This window comes from Phoxinus phoxinus (genome assembly GCF_949152265.1).
Source record: "Phoxinus phoxinus genome assembly, chromosome: 6".
NCBI lineage: Eukaryota > Metazoa > Chordata > Actinopteri > Cypriniformes > Leuciscidae > Phoxinus > Phoxinus phoxinus.
This window is the reverse complement of record NC_136881.1, coordinates 14,251,835-14,268,457: the sequence shown is the minus strand read 5'-3', so window position 1 is coordinate 14,268,457 and position 16,623 is coordinate 14,251,835. Positions and strand designations below refer to the sequence as shown.

The window sequence follows — 16,623 nt, the reverse complement described above, 5'->3', positions numbered from 1 at the left end:
GCTGGCTAAAGTTCAGGAAGTAGTGCAGCTGTGCATAAAGCCCATTGTATTGTGTGTGTTAGATGGTCTGGTATCAAAAAATCTGTGGTGGTCATATATTGCTTTTAAATTTAACCACATTTTGTATCTTATTTAATGTAAACAATATTTTGGATCTCATTTAATTATGCATTTAAATGAATTCAAAAAGTATTTTATATCTCATTTAATTATTCGTTTAATTTAAACCAGATTTTATATCACTATAAAAATGTTTATCATCATCTTTATTTTGTCCACTATTATTTTATTCACCATATTTTCTTTGTTTTGACCCTATTCTTAATCAAAATGTCATAACTCATCAACCAATGGACAGACCCAAGAACCATTTCACTTGGATGTTCGTCACAATGTAAAAGAAAATATATGTTTCATTCATTCACAGGCTTTATAATTAAGCCACTTCAGCTTTATTGACCCATATTTCGTAAAATGCGAATATCCGGTAACACTTTTATTTTGATGGTCGGCTTTAGACATTCTACTAACAATAAGTAACTTTGCAACTACATGTCAACTAACTCTTAGTAGACTTAGGTTACGGTTAGGTTTTAAAAATGGGTTTCAAAGTTTTTGATAACGACACAATTATTGTCTCTGTCTAAACTACAAAAATGTGAATTGGTGAAAACGGTGACATGCGGATATGTTTAAGTGTTCAGTTGATGAGTATAGAACTTTTTTTTTTTTTCTTCGGGTGAAAAGTCTTTCTTCTACGAAAGTTTATGATTTGAAGAGAAATGCTAAGCATAAAGGTCCACCCATAAACCTCATTGGGCCATAAGATGATCATGAAAAAACTAATTCGACAAAACCTAAAATATTTACAAACTGCCGTGAGATGAATATCATTAGTACAATTCTTTCTAATAACAATACTCGCTATACATATATGAGATCAATTAACAGTCAGAAACATTTAGATGTATTTTGTGATATGCCATTTATTTTCACAACAGTTTACATTTATATGGTGTACAAATTAGTGTAGAGCAGAAAAAGCCAATGTTTCCACAAAAACGTATTTGAGTTTACTTCAGTAGCGTGTTCATTCTTAGCTTTTTTAGTTCTTGTGATGAGATTTCCCCTGATAGTCGTCAATCAGAGTGTTTCACCATTCAAGAACACTACAGTCAATCAAACACACTACTCTTGGCTAACATGAGAATGATGATTCTATGCTGAATTATTGTACTGGACTACATTACCCATAAGCCCCCCTTCCTCTAGCATGTAACAGCTGACTTTGCTGGTTGGCAGCGAATTAATTTCTAAACAAAGTGTGATTAATTCTTATTCACAGTGACCCCCCCCCCCCCCCCCTCCCACATAAAAAAAATCCAAAAGAAATTGCATTGAATAAGACCCAACATCACAGAGTGAAATTCACATGAAGAACTGAACAAAAACCAACGTGCACTTCAAAACTGCAAAGAGATAAAAAGAGGGGGTGCCAAGTCTATACAGACGACGCTTATTTCAGCGTCTCATACTCTGATTATCTGCAGGGTGAAAGCAGAACACGATGGGCCTTGTGTGTCAAGATACAGGAGTAATGGTTATAGTGGAGCTAGCCGAACATCTACATACTGCCCAACCAAATGCCTTTTAATTTTGGTTATTGTGAAAAATACAAACTTGATGAATGTATCTGTTGACGAAATTGTTTAAATTGACATTTTGGAACATACACTAAATGACCATAATGGTGTGTAATATAATATGTTATCATTATTAGGGTGCTTGACCTAACAGAACGCTAGTCCCTTTGCTGATAACAGCTTTCACTGCTTCCGATTTTGCTACAAAATTGCTGTTAAATAGCAATACGCATTAATAGAAGGACCTCTTTTATCGTTGTGCCGTGTCTCAGTGACTTTTCAGTGTCTTGCACTCATCCTTAATACTTCCTAAGTTACCATGAGACCAAATCTGACAATTCACTTTTTTTTAATGGACTATTGCAGTGTTTAATGTTTAATAATTTATGTGTGCACATCATGTATATTTTTCTAATTCATGTGCCCTCGTAATCTCTTTACGTGTTTACTGGCGTGAGGGCAGGACAACCCGCCACTCACATGAAGAGAAAAAAAAAATCTTGTTTGAGAAGCTGTTTTACTTGTATATTCATCACAATATGGAAGTTTGTTGCCAATTTCCTGCATTGTTTCTCGAATTGTCACAAAATGCGTTTTGAAGTAAAAATGCCCCAAAATGTGATTTATTTGGTTGTACGATAAATGTTATGCCTGTTATTATCTGTTGCAGCTAAAATGGCAACTTGTTAGGTTCAACATACTTTTGGTCATAAGGCCAGATTTACTAACAGCTTGCGCCATCGCAAACCCTCTTTTTGCGTTAAAATACTACTGATTTACTAAAGACACGCAGTGAAAAATGAGCACTGAAATGGCGTAGACAGGGTTATTTTAGCAGCTGACCATATTGCATATGCATTTGGTTTCCCTTTCAGACGCAAAAAGTATGGGACAGGAGTATTTAAATCACGCAAGGTGATTTACTACGGTTTGCGCTACTCAATTTACTGTTGTTTTTTGCGCCAAGATTTACCGCCCAAAACAGCATGTCTTAAACCAGACGCTAATTGGTAGATTGCGTTGGTCATTATGGAACTGATCCGGCTGCGTCCGTGTTCTATAATTTGCACGTAGTCAGTAAATCGCACAGATATTTCCACTCTCACGCTAACTTGCCCTGTTTAGTAAATCTGGCCCTTAGTGTGTGTCTAATGTTGGCTTGGGCAGAACGTGAAGGTCCTACAAGGCCTTTCAAATGTTATGTTACCATGTGCAGGCAGCATCTGAGCACACACAGCTCTTTGAGAGTCACCAGAGTAACTGTACAATGTTTTGGATTGACATTTCTTGTTTGATTTGTTGTCCGAGACAGGGTAAAGAATGTCTAAGCATATGACATCACAATAAAACCAGTATATACCGATATAAAATAGAATAAATAAAATAAAAAATATCATTTGTGTTCAGTACAGTTATTCTTCTTAAATTGTCCCAGGACATGCAAGGCAATGTGTCTTTTTTTCTCTCTCTCTCTCTCAAATCTTCCTCAGAGCTAAAAGAATGCATAGATAGACACTTACAGTTCACATCTCCTCCCCTAGAGCTAGCTCTTCTAAAAAGGACCATAAAATAAATTCATATTCACAATTTCTACCATCATTCACTCTTCTTATTTTCTTTGTTTTGTCAGTTGGTTTATCTACAACACATACATGATTTTTTTTTTTTTTTTACAGTATGGCTAGAACAAATGGGATCACAAGACATGCCAAGGCAAGTACGACCAAAATAAAACAGAAAACATGACAAAATAAAAGTATCTGAAATTTGAAAAATAAAGCCTTATGATATGATGTTTACTATATATAGATACTGTATGTACACACATAAGTGATTCTTCAAAACCCTTGGGAGAGAAAGGGTAAGTCTAGGAATACAGGTGGCACATAAAAGGGTAAAGCGTGCGGGTAAAAAAACAAAAACATTTGTGAAGCGCAACCAGAGCCACTAATGACATCCGAACGTGAGGAACGGATGCTGGAACTGAAATAGCTCTATAGTTTTTTCACTAACTTGGATGTGCAGCAGATATTTTTGACTTGTAGTCACTGGAAAGCCTCTCGAGGAAGTAAGCACTACGCTGGGGTTCAAAGCAGAAGTGACACCATTGAACTGTTTGGCTCTAAGCTAAGTTCTTCCCGCCTCCTGTATTTCGCTCTACGAGTAATTTAGTTCTCTTCTGCAACATTCTCTCTTTCAAAAGAAAAAAAAAAGAGGCAATTTCACTTTGGAACTATAAAAAGCACATTCATAATTTACATCTACACACTGAACTGAAGAGGTCATGTCCTTCCGACTGTGTTAATGCAGGGCAAGTCTATGGGGATGTTTGATTTAACAACGTTGTTCATTTCATGTCCGCATCTTTACCAAGCCTCCACATCGACTTCCGGTGAAGACAAGCGTGTCAGCAGAGCTTCTTGAAGAAGAAAAAAAATCATTTGGTGAAAGCTTTGATGTGTTTTGACATTTATGCTGTTTGATGCTGTAATTTCCAACTTCCTACTTGGAAAAGTGCAAAGGAACTTCACTTGAAGTCGAACTCCCAACTTGCGCATTGTTTACGTTGAACAAAAGCAATGCTAAGTTAGCATTAGCTAAGTTAGCTAAGTTATTCACTGTTGTTTGGCCGATTTTTGAGGATGAAATCAAGCCATTTCAATAGAAATCCATGTGACTGATATTTCTCCACTCGCATCAGGCAAATTCGTTGCATTCACCAACAGAAAGCTGCTTGGTTTGAAAGTGACTTTTGTGTGGACTGCGCTTCATACATCGCTACACTATTGACAAATGGACATTTTTGCCTGCAAAATTTCACTAAAATATCACTGACGAATCCGATTTACACAATCTTTTGAACATTGGAGCACCTTGGTCAGAAGATGTCAAGTAGGAATATTCAACATCCGACTTTAAATGGAACAGACTGGAAACCTTCATAATCTTCTGAGTTTTATGACATTACTTTCTCACATCCATCCATTCTTCTTCTTTTGTGTTCGTCAGTATAACAAAGAATGCAACAAAAAAACAGCTTGTTTTTATGACACTTGCGAACATCCTTTAGCAAATGAAGCAGCATCAAGCTCTTCCACACACCCGCACACATGTGACGATTTGAAGAAGCTCTGCTGTGTGTCATATTTGTTCCTTCTGAATTACACAAACTTTCTTCAGTTTAAGTTGTCTCTTTTAGCAGGCTTTGTCCAGGTGGAGCGGTGTTTATCGATGGGCGGAGCCTGTTGGTTATTGTCATGCTGGAGAAGCGTGTCTTCCCATGCAGATATACACATGACTGACATGTGTGTGACGGAAGAGAGAGGCTTGATCAGGTGTGTGTGTTTGCGAGAGTATTTTCTTGGCATCAGATCATTTGTATATTTATGTGTCGTTTTTCTTTCAGACAGTTTTCATCCTCGAGTTCCTCTTCATCTCCATCATGTGACTGGACAGGTTATGTACAGGACATTCTGATAGTTATAAGCATGCAGAGCGTGACGGTGAGTATGCGTGCTTGTGTGTCAGATCACTGGGGGAGCTCAGTGACTGGTCTCTTCTGTTTGATCGTGTCGATGAGGGACAGGACTCCACGTTTGACGCTGGTGGAGACGCGGCGTGTGACTGAGTCAGCAGGGGGCGCCTGTGAGCAGGCTTTCTGAGATGGAGGGCGTGCCACCAGACACTTCTGATACCTCAACTGCAGAGACAAAGAAGAAAACAAGAAGGTAGAGTGAGTGGATGAATTCATGTGTCGAATGCAATGCATCAGGCTGGGCTGGAAAAGATCTTCTTTTAACCTTGATCTTGTTAAATTATGAAAAGTTTGGGTGGTAGTTTGGACACAATACCTACAGTTGGTATAGACAGATAGTCTATAGTGTTGACTAAGCAATGTTTACAACGATTAAGCAATATTGTGAATACTGCAATGATTTTAACATTATTATTTTTTATTTGGCCATCATCGTTTCATTCATAGAAGTCTCAGTGGGGCATTTTTCATAAAATATTTTGTACTAAATTTAAGTAGAAAGGTAACAAAGCTGTTTATGGCTCTGTATTTTAATGAATATATATCTATATCTATATCTATATATATATATAAATAATAAATATATATATATTAGGACTGTCGATGTTAACGCGTTAACACATGCGACATTCTTATTGTGTTAATTTAATGCAAATAAAGCACGTGAAATTGCGTCATTAACGTAACGTCGCGCAGTTAGATGATCTTGAGAGTCGGGAGTTTATTACACTAAGCATCTACAATGGCACAAGTAACCGTGTAGCCCTTGAAGGTCAAAATGTATATTCTAACCATTTAACTCGATTTCGCTTCTCTGTTTGCGATAAGATAATTTCAAGCCGTTAAACAAAATTTCAGTCCAATGATCCAGTAACCGAATTCATTCAAACAATCAGTCCAAACCAGCAATAATGTAAAGAAAACCCCCAAAAATCTGCTGGTTAGAGATGGCAGAGAGAATAGAGACTCAAGTTGCATTCTCAGTGAATTATTCATTCCAGTGTCTGATTCGCTTTAAAACACGAGCTCTGTCAAATTCTGTGATCATTTCTGAAGAGCGCGAGCCCTCACATTGTATTTTTGCACAGACACATTTCAGTATATTCACATTGTCTCCACACGTTCAGAATAATGTTTTGATTTGTCATGACTCGTGTGTATGTTGCTGTGTTTAGTAATTCTGAATGGATCTGTGTGCAGTCATATCCGGTTTCATTATTTATTTATTTTTTGGAATCTCCATGTGGTCCTGTTCGGTATCGTAACTTAGACTTGTCTAAAATGTAAACAAGCTCTTTGCTGTTGCACTAAACACACACTATACACTGTGAATTCTGAAAAGTTTTTTTTTTTAATGGGTGCTTTGGTGTGCAAAAATGTATGTATTATGGCCTAATTAAGCGCACTTAAAAAATGTAATCTATTGACAGCCCTTCTATATATTAAAAAGTTTGGGATAAGTACTTTTATGATAAATGAAAATTAAAGCTTTTATTCAGCAAAGACAAATTAATTTGTTCAAAAGTCACAGTAAATCTTTTGACATTTATAATGTTACAAAGATTTCAAATTTCAAATACAAGCTATTGAATGTTCAATTCATCACATTTTAAAACATTAAAATAATTGTCTTTTTTTTAAAGGGCTCTTTTAAATTGCAAAAATATTTCACAATATTACAGTTTTACTATATTTTTCAATAAATAAATGCAGCCTAGGCGAGCATGAGAGACATAATTCAAAAACATTTTTAAAAAATCTTACCATTTGAATGCCAGTTTGCATTCAATAAGCTGAAAAATGTTGATATATAATTTTTGTAGCTACATTATATTGTCCAGCTCTGTTCTTGACAATGATTGTGTTTAGTTATAGTGCCCATAGAATAAGACTGCAGCAGTCCGGTGTTATAACCGGTGTTCCGGTGTTATAACTCACCATGCACGCTGCCTGAACAGCCTCTGACACACTGCCAGCATTGGGATCACACCAAAAAACATGACACTCAAAGTGCTGGTTCCCAGAGTCCATGACGAACGCGAACGAATGCACATCTTTTCCTACTCCCATGAAGGACAGGAAACGCACACGACACTCCACTAGGACCTCCTCTTCCTCCTAATATAGGTTATGACACCAAGAATCATACACAAATCAACATTACAAAGATGATAAGCACACCTGAATTATAGTTGTATTTCAGCAAAACACACAGCTATTTTGGCAATGATGTAATTGGGTTTAACAGTTGAAAAGATCTGTAATTGCCTTCTCTTTGATGACTGTGACTGTTGCATCGGCTACATTCAACATCACTGGGATCCAGTCGTCTCGGATTGACGATGTTATCAAACTGTCTATTGCACCGTTGAGAATGTCCATGCCTAGAAAACAGGGACATCTGACCTTGTAATAGCATGTACAATTCCAGGAAAAAAAAGTATGAGATGCTTTATCTGAATAAATTTGCCAAAAATTACAACAGTCGCAACAATAAACAAATGCAGTCTACTTAAATAACAAACAATGATGCGTTCTCATGTCTTTATTACACACTCAGGGCCAGATTTACTAAACGCAAATTAGCATCTGGTTAAAGACGTTTTTTTTGGGGCGTTAAATAATGGCACGAATACCAGTAAATTGAGTTGCGCAAACCTTAGTAAATCACCTTGCGTAATTAATTTAAATACTCTCCCATAAATTCTGCGCCTGAAAGGAAAACTTTTACAAATGCATATGCATTAAGGTCAGCTGCAAAAAATACCCCTTTCTATGCCTTTTCAGCGCTAATTTTTCACTGCGTGTCTTTAGTAAATCCTGACAGTAGTTTTTTAAAGCCAAAAGAGGGTTTGCGCTGGCGCAAGTTGTTAGTAAATCTGGCCCTAAGTAGGGTGAAAATGATTTCTTCAAAAGCTAACTGGAGTCAGGAGTCATCTAACCTGGAGTCTTAAGACGAGAATGGAGGTCAGAACCAGCCTGGCCTATAAAACAACACTCACAAAGTTTGCTATTTACAAGGCAATCAGCGTCAAACAAAAGAGATCTCAGAACACCTAAGATGAAGAATTGTTGATTTGCATAAAGCTGAAAAGGGTTACAAAAGCGTAACCTTAAAGGACAAGTTCAGTATTTTACAGTTAAAGCCCTGTTTTCAGATCGTTTCTGATGAAATAGAACGGTTAAGATTGAAATTTGGTTTCTGTGGTAGCAGCCCCCCCACCTCCACAATGGCTACATAGGTGCATTGGAACAATCCTTCCTAAAACGCATTAAACTTTCGTTTACAAAGATGTGAAACTCACCGAGTGGTCAGGGGTGTTCACTGATATGCTCACACAAAAACCGCTGCAAAAGATGCTTTCCAACAGGTTTTATCGTAGTTTTTGTAATACCGTACCTCACAGCACATCCAATACAAGTCAATGGAGTTGGACAAAAACTACGATAAAACCTGTGAACGAAAGTTTAATGCGTTTTAGGAAGGATTGTTCCAGTGCACCTATGCAGCCATTGTGGAGGTGGGGGGGTGCTACCACAACCACAGAAACTGAAAATACTCGGGCCAGCAGCACATGTCCAAATTTCAATCTTAACCGTTCTATTTCATCAGAAACAATCTGAAAACAGGGCTTTAAGTGTAAAATACCGAACTTGTCCTTTAAGAATGTGATGCACACCAGACAGCTCAAAAGTGAACTGAAAAAGTTTTGCAAGTAAGAAAAGTGCCAAATGTCTGACAGATGTGCATGGCTGATTTGGAAGAAATATCAACTACCGGTACCCATTAAATAAGGATTTACATACTTTTTCCACACTGCACTGTAAATATTTACACTGTGTTAACAATAAACACATAAAAAAGAATGATTGTTTGTCAGTTTAAGCAGACTGTGTTTATCTTTTGTTAAGGATAAGGTCAAATTTGATGACCAATTCATTTACATTTATGCATCCAAAGCGACTCACCTGCATTGAAAGTATAAATATTATCAGTTCATGCATTCCCTGGAAATCAGATCCATGACGGTATTGCTAGCGCCATGCTCTACTGTTTGAGCTACAGGAATTTATCCAGACATATATTACACATTATATAAGTGTATGAGAGAAAAAGAGAGAGAACATGAAAACTACGAGTGAGAGTGATTGCTCACCTATAGGTCTGGCAACCGGCATCATGCCAACGTATAACACCTGGAATTTCTGCACCAGTTCAGTCTTTGGTGTGGGGAACTCTGCTGAGGGTAACACACAACGTACACATTAACACACCTATTATTTAACAGGGAAGAAATACACATTCACCACCCTTCAAAAGTTTGGAATAATCACATTTAAAAACATGCTTAAGCTCACCAAGGCTGGTTACATTTTAAAATATATTCAAATAGAAACCAGTTGTTTTAAAAATTTAATAACATTTCATCATCTTACTGTTTTTACTGTATTTCTTTTGTAAATGTAGCCTTATTGATCATAAGAGACTTCTTTCAAAAACATTAAACAAATCTTTTGACCAGTAGTGTATAAGCACGTTGTGTTACCTTGTAGTGGGACGTCGAGCCCAGCATGTGTTCTGTCCTGTAGGGATCCTCCAGCCATAGCTTTGGCATTTTTGCGCTCTGCCATGATCTATTACACAGAGATCGAACTCATTAGACTCGCTGCCCTAAATCAGCCGCCTAAACAGAATGTGAACCCTGTTTCTTCCTTCTCAGCTGTGTTCTATCCTTTCGCACATACTTGAGACTGTCAGTGGTTTTCTCTGCAATTTTTGTGTTAAACTGGTTTGAATGGGCCATTGAGGATAATTGTGTTGGATGTTGTTTGTATAGTGTGTAGTTCTCACCCTGGAGCAGATTTCGTGCAGACTGGTGGCGATGGCTTTGGCAGGGGTGTCACAGCGGAACACATGACATTTTAATATCCTGGTGTCCTTATCTCGCGCTACATATGCAAAATCCCTGTTTGCACACAATTAAAATTAAACACGATTAAACTTATATGTAAACAGCTGTTTAAAGTCACATTTCACAACCTATTTAAATCACATAATCTGTTGTGTTACCAAACAGAATACTGAACTAGAAAATTTAGTTTTTTCTAGTTCTAGTAAAAATGTATCCATAAGAAAATGATTGGGCCACAAAAAGTTACTGTTGATTTAGTACATTTTTACAAAATAATTGCAAATAAAAATATTTTATTTTAAATAAAGTGCACATTAAGACTAGGAATGTGCATTGAGGACATAAATAGAGTCATTTTAAATCAACAACCATATTAAACGAATCAATAAATGATGCAATTGAACAGACACTTGGTTATAAACATAAAGAGTTGTGAATGTGAGTTTGTGCATATGCTAAGAACTGCCCTCAAAGACTGTGATGGATGATGTGCCCTTTAGATTTAGACAATCAATTTAAAAACAGTTACTTAAAGAAACATACACCAACATTTCAAACAAACAAAAAAATATGGCGTAAAATATAACCGTGGAGAAAACACACACACCTCATATACTACTGTATATGCAGCCAGGTGCACGTGGATGTCTAAGATGAATGAGTGTCTCTATACTTACACCTCCAGCTGTACCATACACAGTATTATTCTTTAACGTTTCAGCTAAAAATAAACCATTATGAACAAAATGACCAGAAACAGACTACAGCCGGCCAATGGGAAGAATACAAATAAGAAAAGAGTAAATCAATTTACCTCTCTCTGAGTCCCGGAAAGCAGTCGAGTAAAAGATTAAAGAAGTAAACATGATGAGAAAATACACACAATGATGCCCATTAATGAAACAGGAGTAAAACAAATTTCTGCATACATCATTCACAAAACAAAACTGTCACATTCAATTCAATGCAACAACATTTGCATTATGAAGGATTTACACAGAAACACTGCTTTTGTTTCATGAATAAGTTCCAATGTGTTCAGGTATTTCAATGCATTCATAACAAACAGACCATTGTTTGACAATAGACTAGGACAGGAATTGCATCTTAACAACTGCTAGAACTTGCTGTGGACAGAATATATTGTCATTTCAAGAAAAGATACATTTTCTAGCAGTTTTGCATTTTCCAAACCTCCATAATAAGACTAGCATATTTTTATGTGTGCATGTATGAAAGAAAGAGAAAAGAGAGAAGAGAGAGGAAACGAGACCAGCAGGTGTGGCAAGAGAATTTAGACATTTATCAAGATGTATGTGACATCTCAAAACATGAGGCTCTCTGTGTGCAGCCAGAAGAAGACATGAAAATGTAATTAGAGAGATTTAACAGACAGAGAGAGGATAAAACCAGATGAACTTAGTGCACTTAATAATGTCCAGAATTAACCCCAGGCTGGTAAACCTGTTCAAACTGGGCTATGTTACAGCATCTCAGCAGGATTTGACAGAAAAATGTGCTGGAGGGTCAAGGAGAATCTACAAGGAGGTACAGGGAACAAAGCAAATGGACCGAGAACAGAACCCTGAGGTTCCCCTGAGGAATTTGAAAAAAGCCATGTGTTCTAGTTTGCGTGGATGTGTGGGATGGTATCAGAGGGAAGGCCTGATCAGAGGGAACACACAAGGAAGTTGCAGTCTCTTTCAAATGTGAACATCTCGCCGTGACCTAATTTAATAACGGCACACACAGTACTCCACAATGCTATCCTCACCACAGTAAATGACAACAACACGTAGAGTACGTCCATAATTCTCGAATGAAATCTCCACCTACTCATCCACACCATCTGGAGCAATTCCACCCACTCCACCTTCTAACTGCTCTACTATTCCTCCTTTCTCACTCCAATACATACTTCCACTGAAAACAACTCAACAACAAATGTCATGCTGTAGAAAAAATGCATTACATTTATTCATGGGTATTGTCTCAAGTTATAAAATAAAGTGATAGAAAGAGAGAAAAATACTCACATCTTTTCAAGTAATGTGTTTTTCCTGCAATAGCATTGTCGTACCCTCTTCTACAGATTTTCACCTCCTCGTCTCATCCCCTGCTCTGTTAAAAACATGCAGCTCACCTCTCTATGCTGGATCTCTCTCTCTTTTTTTACCCCCTTCTCATTTTCGCTCTCTCTCCTTCCATCCAATCCCAGCGTTCTTTCTACCCTCCCCCTCCTGCTTCACTTGTCGCTACGGTAACCTCCTCCGGGGTCTTGGGAGGAAAATGTTACTGATGGGCTTAGTGGAGTATTAGCATAGGAGGACACGATGATCAGACACAAGCACATACTTACACATGCAGACTACACAATAAGTCTGAAAAAGCCCAGCCTAAAGCATGGTTCCTGTTGAGTGAATATATGAAGTATGCCATCTGCTGGTCAGAGTGTGGTACTGCTTACAAACAGTGAGGCAAAACTGTGATTCAGCATCCCTGATGAAGTATGCTGCATTCCACCCCTGCATCATTCACACACACACACACACACACACACACACACACACACACACACACACACACACACACACACACACACACACACACACACACACACACACACACACACACACACACACACACACACACACACACACTCATACACACACACACACACACACACACACACCAATCAGCTCTTCTGGGACTAAAGCAGGAAAAGTGCAGCTTTTCAGAGTGTGTAAGAGATTCATATGCAACATTTGGATGAAGTCACAAACACTCACAGCTACACATACAGGCAGCCCCTATAACACTGTATTAAACTTTCATTAGTCTCTCAATCATCAATCTTTTATTTCTGTCCTCCTTTCACTGGGGTGACTTCTTCAATCCAGAATCATTATAATGACCTTTAGCGTGAAGGGACTGGAGGAGTATCTCGATATCAGAATACATTAACGCAGACACATTAAGTGAATCTCTTACAGAGTGTAATAGATAATGAACGCATGAGGAAAGTCACAGGTGCAGAGATGCTGACGTTTGCAGATATAAATCACTAATTAAAATGAAATGTGAAGAATTCACAGCACATGCATCAACCACTAGAACTGGGCAATAGATTATATTGAATAGTCGCAATATATTGGTTAAAATTTTGCTAGTGATATAAAATTAAGCATTCAACAGCCCTGTAGTATAATGCTTAGATTCTGATTGGTTGAGAACGTTCTAAGGTGTGCAATTATTTTCAGGGACACACACGGCTAAAGTAGTTCCAGGCAGGTCTTGACCACATTACACTTCCATATCACTTCGCCAAAAGATTTTAGTTATTTCAAAGGTCCTTACAGACCACAACGACAAAGGAACCAAAACCCACAACGACACTGACCGAGCAAATAAATATAGTAAACAATAGGATAAAAACAACAAATTATTGTCACAAAATTATGTTTTATTACTTATGCATTTATTAGTTATTATGGAAATCACACATCTTTCTCGTGCTCTCTCGCTCTCGCTCTCCCACTCAAACGCACACACATACAGTATTGACACACAGTCGCGTGTTGTCACTGGCTCTGATGATTTATCAGTACAATAGTTTAGCAACTTAAAATCTACAAGACGTTTCTCACAAGGTGCAGATAAACGTAGTTTTGCTATTAGTAGACACTGGTAGAGATGCACAGACTGAGGTAAAAATCACACACGCTTAATCTCTCTCTCTCTCTCTCTCTCTATATATATATATATATATATATATATATAACTGCATTAGTCTGCTATCAGTGGCTGAAGACTACTAGCTCTAAAATGACGTTTTGGAATTAGCAACGGAGGCTTGGGATGAGATACGTAAGCAAATAGTCCTACACACAAGAGCGTTTTAAGGACAAAAACTTGACAAACGTTTTGAAATACATCATCTGAACAATTGAGGTGTGGTAACCGTAGCGTAGAATAAGCGGAATTATTGACTCCGGGCCGTTGAATTATTAGAAAAATAATGCACACCCGAGGTGTAATGGCCACCATCTACGCGTGTGCATTTCTTTCTAATAATTCAACGGTCCGTCGCCAATTATTCCTACATATTGTGAATGAGACAAACTGTAAGTTTCAAGTCTTTGTCTTGTCATCAATTTATTTATTTTGTACATTTTTGTATATTAAAATGTCTTAGCAAAAAATATTTAGTTATATGTTAAAAAAATTAATAATGACTATATTACTATTGTTATCGATTCATATACAGGAAAGTAATAAGATATCATTATTCCTTCTTAGTGATTATTTAATGGAAATTTTTTTATTAATTATTTGTCCTAAAGTTTTTGCATGTTTTTCTTTAAGTTTTTGCAGTAAATATTTTGAAAATACTTGGCAACACTGGCTTATTGAAAATATTTTGATACATCAAGTATAATCAAATGGCTGAAAAACACTTCTATAATTATTTTAATTATTATTTATATAGTATTTCCTTTTCCCAGCAATAAAGTATTGTAATGGTGAAATGTACATTTACTTCACCTGCATTCAATAGCTTTTGTAGGTAATTTCAGTGAACAGTGAAATGGCCTTTATCTGATTTAACTAGGCAGAGAAAGTACTTACTCAAAAAGATTGAGCCAACATTCAGTGGGTCACAGAGATTAAACATTATTAGTGTTGGTAGATGAGCAGTCAGCAGAACAAGTGCAGCAAAGTAGAAAATGAGCTCCTCGTAAATAAGACCCTGATGACAGCTGTGGCAGCTGCAATGTTTAAACTGATATAAAATACATTTTTGCCCCATCTGTGCGGTTTCAAAAACTCTCAATATTTATGAACTGAGAGATTTTTAGAAACACCTCCCATATTTTCATAAATACAGAGTTATTAAAGATTCAGTTTTGTTCAGTTTATCTCTGTCATTTATTAAACATTTTATAAACCCTTAATCATTTAACATGTTCTCCTTAACTAACCCATAAAAATACCCATTGCCATGCCAACCAGCGTTTACCTTCCATTATCGCGGCCGACACCCCACACACGGATGCTTGCGATTGGCTGAGAGTGTAGAACGCTACGATCCATCGGGTCAACCAGATTCAGCATGTTATTCTCCAGAATGAGGTACATATCCTTCCCCTGGTAACACAAGCCAGAGAACAAGATGAGGGTTCAGTTTCAAAACATAGTGAGCTTTCTTGCTGTCTAATGCCTACAGGCAGATGCCTTCTAAGTAGGGGCGGGATTACCATTTTGGGGGCACACAACCAAAGTCAGGATCTCAGGCCCCCCACACCTCAACATTACGTAACATTTTACTCTGAATTGCACAACAGTAATATTGAATAGAATTAAGTGAGACATTTAAAAATATTTTTTGTGTGTCTTCTTATTGTGAAATATGGCTGATATTCCGATTCTCAAATATGTGTTAGTGTTTGTATTTTGTCTTTTAAACACTTTTATAATGATTATGTTAGATGATAACGGGTGATCGGTGCCGCCATGTAATAGAGTTTGCTCTTCAGCGCAGAGAATCAGAGTTGTCGGATTTACAACACGTAAATTCATTCACATCTCCTGAAAGACATGAAAGGAAGTGGCCGGTGAACTGGGAGAAGGATAAAAAAAAAGTAAACTATGTTGTTACCTACACAATGTATTTCTGATGTGAATAAAACAACGGCGATTTGGTTAGTGTTAGTTTGACTGATTGAATTGCTACGCATTTGCGTGGGTTAACAACGCCACTGCTTCTAAGGCGTCATACAAGTAGCACTCCTCTCACAAAATGTGCACTAGGCTCGGCTTTGGTGTTAGCACATTTTTTAAGCTAAAAATATGATACTATAATAAGCATAAAACATAAAGCACATGCAAGTAATGGGTAAAAACATGCTTTTTATGCTTTTTGGTATAGAAATGTAATTATATTGTAATCCATGTAATTTTAGACAAATAGCTCAACTCAAACAGAACACACAGTAGCGCCATGTTGCTTTAAACCGTAATATTCTAATAAACATAAAATGCACAACACATGGAAACAATGGGTAAAACAGTGAATTTTGTAAATTTGAGTTTTTAACTCGAGCTTTGCTTTTTTGTATTGAATGAAATGTAAGTAAGGGTTAATGCCCGACGAGGTGTCCATTGTCAGGTTTTAATGGACGACGGCGAGGTGTGAACCGGCCGACGCGCAGCGGAGTCCATTAAACCCTGACAATGGACACCTCGGAGGGCATTAACCCGCTTATACCATGGTCACTTGCCAAATTTAAAACATTAGTTTATATTTTAATTAGGCTAAATCTAGTTTTTACAAATAATAACTTGCCTCACGGTTTATTTAGCAACCGGAGATATTTATAGTCCGCTCAGCTTGTAGAACCCTTCAGGTTCAAAAATGCATTTTATTTTTCATGAAACACAAAGGTAGGCATAGTTATTTTTTTTATTACACATAAAACAATTAATCAAACAACAATCAAACAAAAAAAACAATTAGTTCTGCGCTCCAGCG

The 16,623-nt window shown here is 37.2% G+C and overlaps 1 protein-coding gene across 8 annotated transcripts in view; it reads right to left on the bottom strand.

Annotated features, from left to right (window-relative positions):
• Positions 1–2,022: 2,022 nt before the first annotated feature.
• The window catches only part of apbb2b (amyloid beta (A4) precursor protein-binding, family B, member 2b), a 58,246-nt gene continuing 43,645 nt past the window's right edge, over positions 2,023–16,623 (bottom strand). For 3 of the 8 annotated variants that reach the window (XM_079616717.1, XM_079616723.1, XM_079616718.1), the window contains 8 exons: positions 15,112–15,239; positions 10,031–10,145; positions 9,726–9,813; positions 9,336–9,419; positions 8,121–8,162; positions 7,447–7,562; positions 7,117–7,296; positions 2,023–5,343 (listed from right to left, as the gene is read on the bottom strand). In XM_079616717.1, coding sequence (XP_079472843.1) covers positions 5,173–5,343; positions 7,117–7,296; positions 7,447–7,562; positions 8,121–8,162; positions 9,336–9,419; positions 9,726–9,813; positions 10,031–10,145; positions 15,112–15,239 — 924 coding nt within the window. In that variant the 3' untranslated portion in view covers positions 2,023–5,172. The remainder of the gene's footprint in view (positions 5,344–7,116; positions 7,297–7,446; positions 7,563–8,120; positions 8,163–9,335; positions 9,420–9,725; positions 9,814–10,030; positions 10,146–15,111; positions 15,240–16,623) is intronic. The other 5 variants (XM_079616720.1, XM_079616724.1, XM_079616721.1 and 2 more) reach the window with 3 other exon arrangements.